Raw genomic sequence first — 10,110 nt, forward strand, 5'->3', positions numbered from 1 at the left:
CAAATTTAAGCATTTGATAAAACTGGCAATCTAGAACTGTTCAGACTTGTAAAGAGAAATCAGCTGAATTTGTTTTACCTGCTGTGACTCTTGCAGCAAAAATTTCAGCTCCATTCTTACAGATGCCAAACCACCACCTTGTGCCCCATGGAGACTGCAGTAACTTAGAAATACTCGAAGAAGAGCTTGGTTCTTCTGCAGCCACCACTTTCGTCTTTCAGCATGTTCTCTTTTTGCTTGTAACCTACGCCTTTCTATCTGGTGCCGTTCATAGGAACCAATGTCTGGCTTATCCATAACATTCTCGTGATCAAGTAGATCTCCATTTACTTTGCTATATGTTTTACAATAGTCTTTGCCACCTGCTTCATGGTTGCATATTTCATGCATGGCGGCAATCTCTTTTTCAAGCCAGTTGTACAGCTGAAACCTAAGCTTTCCTCCATCTACTTCATAACCTGTAGCCAAAGTCCTCAGTTCAGTCATTAGGATCTTCAAACAGGCTCTAAACTTCAGTTGTTCAGCAATAACATCAACCTCGGTGTCTCCGACATCAGAAATCTCTCCTTGTGGTGTTTGTGGGACATTAGTGTCTGGGGTTTTATCTTGTTCTTCACTAGATTTTGATTTTTTCATCATTATACCAACATCCTTGTCCTCTTCATCTGTCTCGTTTTTGTCATCACCCCAGTCAAGAGTAAGAGGCTCATCATCAAATTTTACTGCTGGTTGACTCCAATCAAATTGTGCTGATGATTCAGCAGTACCCTCCAAAGCAAACGAGGCTGAAATTGGCTTTGACCAGTCTATATCACCACTTCCAGCACCATCCCTTAAGGCTTTGGAATCCGAAACACCAGCCTGCATTGGAGGACTAGATGCATCTTTCTCTGTAGCTACAGCAGATTTTTTTCTTACTTTTGGGATTTTGGAAAGAACTTCGAGAGCTAGCACAGGACAACCCACTTTAAAGTGAGCATTTGCAGTCGTGAAGAATAGTTTTCTTTCTATAAGATTAATTTTATCAACAAAACTTTTCTCAGTTTTCAGTCCTAAGGTGGCCAAAGTCCCTTCTGGTGAGCTGAAGTATCTTCGAATGAGCAAAGGATGGGTCCGGAGATAATTGTAAAAACTGAATACCACAGGATTGCATGACTTGACAATAACTAGAAAATTAAACAGATGATTATTAACAATGGATTTCAGATGTTATTCTGACTTGCATTATTTCCTGCATTACAAAGATTGTTCAAAATACAAAAACAAATACAGTCTAGTTGCCAAAACATAAGAAAAGAATCGCTGATTCCTCACAAAAACATTAAAGGTATGAGGTGGATGAGTGGAAACATGAAATTCTCAGATTTGTTTCATTACTGTTTCACCAGCTAAGCCTAAAAAAGCTGAGAAGACAAGCCAGGTACAGATTTCACTAGGGCAGGGAACATACTACAGAAATCAGTGTAGCCACTTCTCTATCACTTAATATTAATCTCACAAGAGACTAGATAGGAAGCCCTGCTGTTGAACACTGCTAATTCCTAGAAGCAAGAATGAGACTCTGAAGTCTGTTAGATTAAAAGTAAGCTGTCATTAAGTAGAAGGGAGGTATTACAAGAAAAATAAGAAAAAGTAAGGTCCTCCAGAGTTTATCAGACAGCAGAACTAAGTTCAGTACTGGTGACTGGAGATAAGCCTCTGGAATAAATTGGAAAAAAATATTTTTGAAGAAGAAATTGAGAGGGATAATACATAAGTCTATTAATAATTTCATAATGGCATCTTAAGAGAAGAAACTACATACATAAACAGAAAATATTATCCTTTTTCTACTATGTCTTAGAGAGTTTGTCCCAGTAGACAAATGCTTCTTTTCTTACCTGGATTTTCATCATCATCTTTAGGTGTTTGCTCCAATAAAGTATCCAGTGCTCTAGTGTAATCTTTCATTATCCAGTAAGCAATGCTCCTCAGAAACGGATCAGAATGCAATTTAGTACAGCTGAACCCAGTCCCGTCCTTTTGGCAACCCAAAATTTTTTCATAAAGAATGGAGGTGTATGTGACAGAGGTTTCAAACTCCGATTCATATAAGCGAGCAATAACCATAGCCAATTGGATGTCTTCCATTTTCTCCAGGCACACCTATGATAAGTGGGAGAAAAGGTCTCTTCATGAGAGAGTGATGTGAACAGCAACATTACATTTTTGAGCCTTTATATTCTCAGATGGAGACTAGCACTGCATAAAATAGGCAGGATAATTAAAAGTTATCTAATTCCTCTCATGAGGTACACTGCTTAAATTATGGCTTTGCTGAGAACTTTTGCCTCCTTTTAGGCAGGTAATATCACAGCTCCACTAAAAAGGGATCCTTCAGATACTTCACAAGAGCTTTGTTTGTTTTGTTTCATGTTCTAATATTAGGGAATGCAGAGTAGCTACAGCAAATGAAATGAAGTTTCACCATCGGGGTCATGACTACTCTCCCAAGAGTCCTTCCACCGAGTACTCATGTATTTCAACACTCATTCTGGCCTTCAGATCAGCTTTCAAGCTTTTATTTACAGTAGTGTGGTGGAAAACACCATGTCTAGAGGGTATCATGTGTGGACATAGTCTTTCTGCTTCCATGCTTTATGAAAAAGATCAGCTGAACAGCTTTTAAGGGTGCATTTATGTAGTTTAGACTAGAAACTGAAATTTAATTTCTTAAAAATTAGTACCTCTATAGCATCTTTCAGTGAACCTGCTAGCAAGAAAAACGCAGCTGATTGTTCAAAGCGTTGTTTTCCCAACAGAGCAAAAGCATTTTTTAAAGCAGCTTTTCGCCATCTGTCTTCACTGAAGTTGTGGCTGAAGAAAGCAGTCATCTTTTCATCATGCTGAGACCTGCATAAAGAAATGCAATTCACACAGCTTTTCATTATATAGCCTTAGGATAGAATCACTTGAACAGCACCCGTTAAACTTTACTCCAGAATGAGTTCCATTTTGCATTTCTGGTTCAAATATAATTTAATCAAACTTACAATTAAAACTCACCTAAATAGACCCCACACCACTGCCTTTTTCTTCATAGCAAGGTAAAAAAGTGCAGCATCTAAGGCATCATTGTTCCTCTGGAACGAAGCTTTTGCAACCTGTAGTAAGCAAAGCCTACTATTATTACTGAAAATATAAAGCTTGCTTTTAGCTTAAGGACATGTGTTCTCTGCTGCGAGGATGCTCTGGGTGACTGCAGTATTTATATAACGCAACACTAATTTCTGAATGACCTGCAGAAATTAATTTACTGACAGAGAATGGCAGCTCATTACACTATTGATGTTCCTAAGGTTCAGAAAAAACAGCACAACTGTAGTTACTAATACCCTTCCCCAGTAGGATATTACGACTGTGCAAATAAAAATATTTTCTCAAAAGTGTTGCAGTAACTCATAGTATTAGGTGAAGTTTCTCTCACAAACAATTATTTACAAATTTGCAAGCTAATACAAGTCTTTCCTTAGTGGCCACTTTGGGTATTCTGTGTAGAACTCAGAGATGTAATTGCATCAGATTTGGATGAATAAGGTAATTAAGTTTTGCTCTTGGATGCAACAAATATCCTGCAGCTTTCTAAAAAAATTAGTTTACAACACACAACTTAGAAATGTAGTAAATTATCAAGTACTTCTGTTCCACAAATATCTGAGAAGGTACATTATTTGTTGCAATTCAAAGCAAGTAGTAATAAATCAAATCCATCAAACTTGGTAAGAAAGCAGAAATTCATAATAAAATAAGAATTTAAATCTCATTGGTACCATATCATATAGATTTGCATTTCTTTAGAACAGCACTTTTTGTGACTCTTCAAAAGAGTCAAATCTGCACTCACTTGTAGTTCTCTAGTATGCTATAATGTAAAACCAACGGAATTTACAAGATAAACTTTTATAGTATTTTAATAATAGTTTCAGAAATAGTTATTTCTTAAATAATACCCATATCTGAAATCAAAAGGTAATTCCTTGTTTATCTACAGATATATGCCTTCGTATACCTAAAAAAAAAAAAGTTAAAAAAAAAAGATTCTTCATAAAATTGAGTAATGGAATGTTAAGCACATCATAAAATACAGGGGAAAATATTTGATACTTCAAAAATGGCTTTTTCCTAGCTTAAACATATTTCATGATATTGCTGATTTGTAAACCAGAACTGCGAATTACATCTGACAGAACTGGCATTTGGAAGCTGGCTACAGAAGAAAAAAAAAAAAAAAAAAAAGTAGTTAAACAGCTGCCCAGCTGGGCTGGAGTGCAAGGGAATCTGTGCAAATTACCTTTTTTATTAAGGCACAACTAACAGCACTTACTTATAAATTATAAACAATTAGAATACCTTCTCAATGCATCTTCGGAGTGTGTTGATATTCCTGACCCACCAACCTATGCCCATAGCTCTTAATTCAGACCACTGTGGGTCTCCCTTCTGGATAGCAGGGATCATGTTGATGAGCTCCTCCTCAGCCTCAGAATGAAAAGCCCATGCAAAATGACAAGTAGATAGACCTAAACAGTAACATACAGAAGATTAATACTCATTAATAAACAAATGGAATACATCAGAGATGCAAAATGGAACCTCTACAAGGAGTCAGTAGAGAGAGATGTTTGTTGACAGGAAGTAGAGCTGTTCAAGGTGAAGTCAAAACATCTCCCTGTATATATCCTCTCTTCAATGCTTCTACTCTTTGCCAGCACCCCATTCATATACATACTACAGTTTTATATGGCATGAGACAGAAGGAAAAATATTATCTCAGAGGCAGACACATTCTGGGGCAGAAGACTTTCTGTACACTGTTGACTGGTAACTACTTTTCTATTCTTTTGTGTATTCCACAACACTCAGATTGAGCAAAGAAAACAACAACAACAACAAAAAACATACAAAAAAACCCTGCCTGCAATGAAAATTATAAAATTATCTTAGAGGGAGATAAAAAACATACTCTGTAAAAAGCAATACTTTCATTCCTCCAGGAGAAACAATGCAACGTATAATAGCATCAGTATGTCATCTGGCTGAGGAAATTATTCGTGCTCTAATAGAATAGCACAGAATAAGCTCTGTCCTAGAGCTCTGTGTTTTCTCTACATGCATTTGCATGCAGGAAAGCATGCACTTTTCAAGTTAAGGGCCTTCAAGGAATGGCTGTCATCTTGTCAGCACAACTGGAGCAAATGAAAATAATACCACATTCTGAACATTACCTTGGTGAAGTAGCTGAACTCTGTATAGAGGTGGGAGTGATGTCAGAAGACAGGTGTGCAAGCGCATAGCCAACAAATATCGTAAGCCACATTCATCTAAGGTATCTCTCCCTGTAAAATATAAAACACTGACTTCTGAATATGCTAGTGACTACAAAGGGCATGTATAAGACTTACTGTATGCAGCATATAGTGAATGCATCTTTCTAAATTTGCCATGAGATGAAGTATTGTGCATGAAATATAAAGATCTGTATTTAAGTATTCTTTTCTTTGCCATATCAAATCTGAATAACTGATACTAAATTTCAGCTTTGTAATCCTCAAATACTCAAAGACTACGTTCGCCTTAGCTGGGAAGACCATGAATATTAATTCAATAATATGCCCGTTACTAACCTGAGTAATTCTTGTCTCTGTTCTCATCTAGCTCAGTGCTTGTTGTGGCCACAGTGTCTGCCAAAGCTACAAGGAACATCTGCTCTAGTCGAGTGAGGCCTGGCAGACTTGAGTGCATCAGATGGCTTGAAAGGACGCTGGCATGTTCTCGGCCGAAGTAAGTTGGACCATACTGTGAGAGATTAATCACCTTAGACTTACTCTCCCTCTTTTCAGGCTCAAAATCAATGAAGTCATCAGTTGTAACAGGCTGAATCTGAAATAGATCTGAGTACTGGTCCTCTGTTTTTTTTTTAGCATCTTCTTCAGAGCCCTGGGGTATTTTAGAAGTTTCTTCAGACACATAAGTTGCATCTTGATCTGCAGCAAGAAGTGCGTAAAGTGGCAGTGGAGGAATAGAGTCTATCTCTGTGTAGTCTCGAGTACCATCTTTTCCAGCTGTGATGGTATCCTTTGCAGTACTGCCACTTACACTAATGGTGCGGGAAAGATGGCGTTTAGGACCACTTCCTTCTCCAGCTTCTGTGTCTTTTACTATTGCAACTTCTCCTGCAATACACTTAACTAAATGTGATAGAATGGCTTTGGCTCGGCGAACTTTACCCAGATCCATAAGTTCCAATAGCTGAGTTGGATGATACTGAGGGAGAGTGGGTGAAAGAACATGAGCAGCTTCAAAAAGGCCTCCATCTTGAATTACAGTTGGAGTGCCGAAAACATCATCCACAATACCTGCCCCATCAATTATACTAGTCTTCTTTGCTATCAAGCTTGTTTTGAGTGGATCTTGAGTTGCCAAATCTTCAGAAGTAAAAACATCACTTTCACCATCACCAAACTTGACAGTGTGTTTCCACTGTGCGTAAACATGCATTTCACAGTCCATGCCCACCACCAGTATACCATCTCTCACCCAGGAGAGAGAGACAGGCAGTGAAGGAGTGCCATCTACAGATGATACCAAATCAATTGATCTAAGCAGAACCCACTTTGACTTTATACCTTGTTTTATGCTACCACCTAGCGGTAAAGTAATAACAGCTACACCCTCTTTGCTGCTTGTTTGATCTGTTACAATTCCTGAAAGTCTCCCATACATGAAGATATTGGCACCAACTCCAACCGTCAATATATGTGAACCATCTTCTTTTGATACCCAATCCAAATGCACCAAATGCTTGATATTGGGCACCAGGTATTTCTCTTTATTCAGACATGCATCCGATTTACTATAAACAAATAAATTACTATCTACACTGACCCTTGAATCAAGCACACTTCCAACTTTAACTAAATCATCTAGATGAATTGTCTGTTCCAAAACCCATTCTGATCCTCCTGTAGACTCGCACTCAAGTATACAAACATGCATGGAAAATTCTTTTGAAACATAACCATTATGCTGTACAGGCTGTTTGTAAGCTACTGCAAGACGTCCTGTGTAAGAACAACTAACAGCAACTGGCCTTCCTACTATGGAGACAGTACTGCTGTTGTCTTCTCCTTCATCGTTCATTAAAGGCCATTTCCTCCAATGATATGTTTCCCTTTCTTCATTTTTGCTGTTTAGATCTGTCTCTACGGTACACCTCCAGAAACGCACTCTGTTGTCTGAACATGATGTTACTATCAAATAAGGTGCAAGGCAGACTGGGTATATTGATGAAGAGCTCAAGTGACCTGAAATTAGAACAGACATAATTGCTAACAGTAACAAAAATTCAAATACCTATAAAAGACAGCCACAACAGTGTAATTACTAACAGCGCTTTTCGATCTGGTATTATTTTTCTAATTTGGAGTTAGATAAAAACAAATGTTTTAAGACCACTGTTAGTGGCTTGGACATTACTAAATCATCTGACAGTTCTAGCACTACTCAAAGAAGATAAACTTTAACTGAAGTAATTTAGAAAATTACTGCAATAATAATGAGAGGAATACAAAGCCTTAAAATGAGTTAAAGGAAATTAAGATTAGGCTTGTGTAGCCTTCCAAAATAAAACCTAAAGAGAGCATAACTGTACTTAAAATTATCTTGAAAAGAAGAGAGATAGAAATAAAGGGGGTAAATACATCAAGTTAAAAAAAAAAGCGAACAAAAATGCACTACATACTCATCAGATCCATGCTGGCAAGTGACCAAGTAGGTATAAATGGTTCATTAATAAACTAAGACTAGGAGTTAAATATCCAACCATTAGAGCAATAAGTTTCACAAGTAGCTTTGCTTGATACATTTAAAAAGGGATGATGCGACATAAGACATTTCAGATTTGAGAGAAGTGAACACAGAGATGAGAGAGACTTTTTAGTTCTATGTTCCCTATATCATTTAATAAAGAGAGTTAGAGGCTAAGAACATACTAGCCTATAAACCAGATGGCAAATCAGTACAGTAATTAGATAGAAAAAAATGTTAAATTTACCTGCTGAAGGAGTTGCTCTTATTACTTCTACACCAACAGGAAGATCCAGTGGTTGGCTGTACACAAGTCTGGAGCTCAGAATGAGTTTACTAGCTGTCTGAAGATTAGCAATTGATGAGGATCGTGGAATGGGACTTACGCCAGGTGATATATCTGGAGAAGAATCGACAGTCTTCTGCTCAGGTATGCTAAGTTTATTCTCTGATAAAGTAGTTTCAGTTGGTTTTGCTATATTGAAAAGAAGTCATTGAAAACAGTTAAAAAAACCACCTGTTTATACATTAGGACAAAGCATGAATATGCTATAATCACACATTTTTCTTAGTTGTGCTTCAGTTATGCAGGAAATAATTACATCATATGTGCTGGCTGCCTTCGTTTTACTGCAGATAGCTCTATGCTGTGACTACTCATTTTAAGACATCCATAAAGTTCTGAAATACTGATAGTTTAAAGTAAAGAATTCTGTGTTTTACATTTCTTATCATTTCAACATATTTTTATATTGTCAGCAGTACAGAACACAACCCATATTTGCAGGGAAACTTACTCCTATTGCTTCTAAAACAGAAAGCTTTAAATTCATGACACATAATGATATTTAAAATAAACACCTATATATAAGAAAATACACTCACTCCTCACCTAAACAGGCTTGCACAGATTTGAGATGAAGATGCCACATCTGAAGAACAGAACAGCCAGTACTATCTTTTTCAATTACTACCAAGTAGAACTTCTCTGAAAAAGGTGGTGGACGATACCCTGTAATTTAGAAACATTAATGCTATCATGAAGTTTACATTCAACATTTGAAAAAAAAAATATATAAAGATTTTTCCTCCTTGAAATTGATTACAAAACAATACTATTAATGATATTTTAGTCATTTTTTTTTGTTTGCTCAGATTTATAGAAGAATTAGTGAAACAGACTCATAGCCAACATGAGTATTTCTGACAAATCTGATTTATTAGATGTATTTGCCTTCTCAGTTTGAACTAGTCTGCTTGATTGTGAAGCCTCTTTTCCCTACAAGTCTGCTTCCTATTCTTTTCTTTTAAACTTTCAAATCTAAGTACTAAATTCCCAGTTATTTTCCATAGGATTAACTAGAAAGATAGATATATTAATCTTATCAGCTGTAACTATGTATTAATTCAGGAAATATACTTCTGTTCTACTTTGAATGTATTTTAAAATATACAGTGTTTTGAAAAATGGACCTTATATAACAAAATATTTTACTCTAAGCAAATAGAATCATTTCATTTAATACTGTTACCATGTAGGCAATCATTTATACAAGCAATGTCACTCACACATTTCACTGAATTCAACAGATTCTCCTTAAAATTGGATCTAGTATATGCCTCCTAAATTTTAGTACTCTTCAAGAACAGTTTTGGTACCTACTTCATAGTAGTTATTTTTATTCTATACCTTGTGATGGCTGGAAAAATATCTCTGTTTCCTTCCCTTCCACATCTTCCTTTTGTGGTTTGTATCCCAAAATGAAGTCTTCTTGAAAGACATGAAGCAATTGAGTATTTGAGCCACACTGAAATATTGAGCAGTAGTAATGCCTTCAGAATGGTTTAACAACATTTTGTATTAAAATAATTATTTTGTGTAATCTGATTATTGATAAGAGAGGATCGCTTCGTAGTGATGAAAACTACCTATTTTGTACCAGAAAAACAAAATATTGTCATCTCCACATTGATACTAACATGTTCTGGAACCCACTGTTTGTATATTCAAACAATTTCACTTATATCTACCATACTAGACTGATTCTGTAATAAAATGTTTGCTGCAACTATTTCAAGATGATTTTTTATTTCTTTAGATGTTGAGTAATGACCACAGTAAAATCTCTAGAATTCTACTATCCCTCTTTAGTGGGAAGATGACTGCAATGAATTGAGAAATCTGCTAAAAAAGGAAAGGAACTGCAGACACTCCTTTTCTCATATCGCAATAGCTGTTCCTAACAGCAAGAGAGTTCTTGGCAG

The 10,110-nt window shown here is 36.4% G+C and overlaps 1 protein-coding gene and 1 long non-coding RNA gene across 5 annotated transcripts in view; one reads left to right on the top strand and one right to left on the bottom strand.

Moving 5' to 3' along the window:
* DMXL2 (Dmx like 2) overlaps positions 1-10,110 on the bottom strand; it is a 49,024-nt gene that overhangs the window by 18,028 nt on the left and 20,886 nt on the right. For all 4 annotated transcript variants that reach the window (XM_065733875.1, XM_065733874.1, XM_065733873.1 and 1 more), the window contains 10 exons: positions 9,536-9,653; positions 8,738-8,857; positions 8,093-8,320; positions 5,664-7,343; positions 5,265-5,375; positions 4,390-4,559; positions 3,046-3,143; positions 2,727-2,892; positions 1,881-2,145; positions 79-1,166 (listed from right to left, as the gene is read on the bottom strand). In XM_065733875.1, the coding sequence (XP_065589947.1) occupies positions 79-1,166; positions 1,881-2,145; positions 2,727-2,892; positions 3,046-3,143; positions 4,390-4,559; positions 5,265-5,375; positions 5,664-7,343; positions 8,093-8,320; positions 8,738-8,857; positions 9,536-9,653 (4,044 nt within the window). The remainder of the gene's footprint in view (positions 1-78; positions 1,167-1,880; positions 2,146-2,726; positions 2,893-3,045; positions 3,144-4,389; positions 4,560-5,264; positions 5,376-5,663; positions 7,344-8,092; positions 8,321-8,737; positions 8,858-9,535; positions 9,654-10,110) is intronic.
* LOC136046958 (uncharacterized) lies at positions 5,736-10,078 on the top strand. Its single transcript, XR_010622033.1, has 3 exons — positions 5,736-5,820; positions 8,132-8,275; positions 9,945-10,078. It is a non-coding gene; the product is annotated as an uncharacterized LOC136046958 (long non-coding RNA).

Source organism: Cyrtonyx montezumae, unplaced genomic scaffold (assembly GCF_038088225.1).
Source record: "Cyrtonyx montezumae isolate F1298 unplaced genomic scaffold, pur_monq_1.0 scaffold_17, whole genome shotgun sequence".
NCBI lineage: Eukaryota > Metazoa > Chordata > Aves > Galliformes > Odontophoridae > Cyrtonyx > Cyrtonyx montezumae.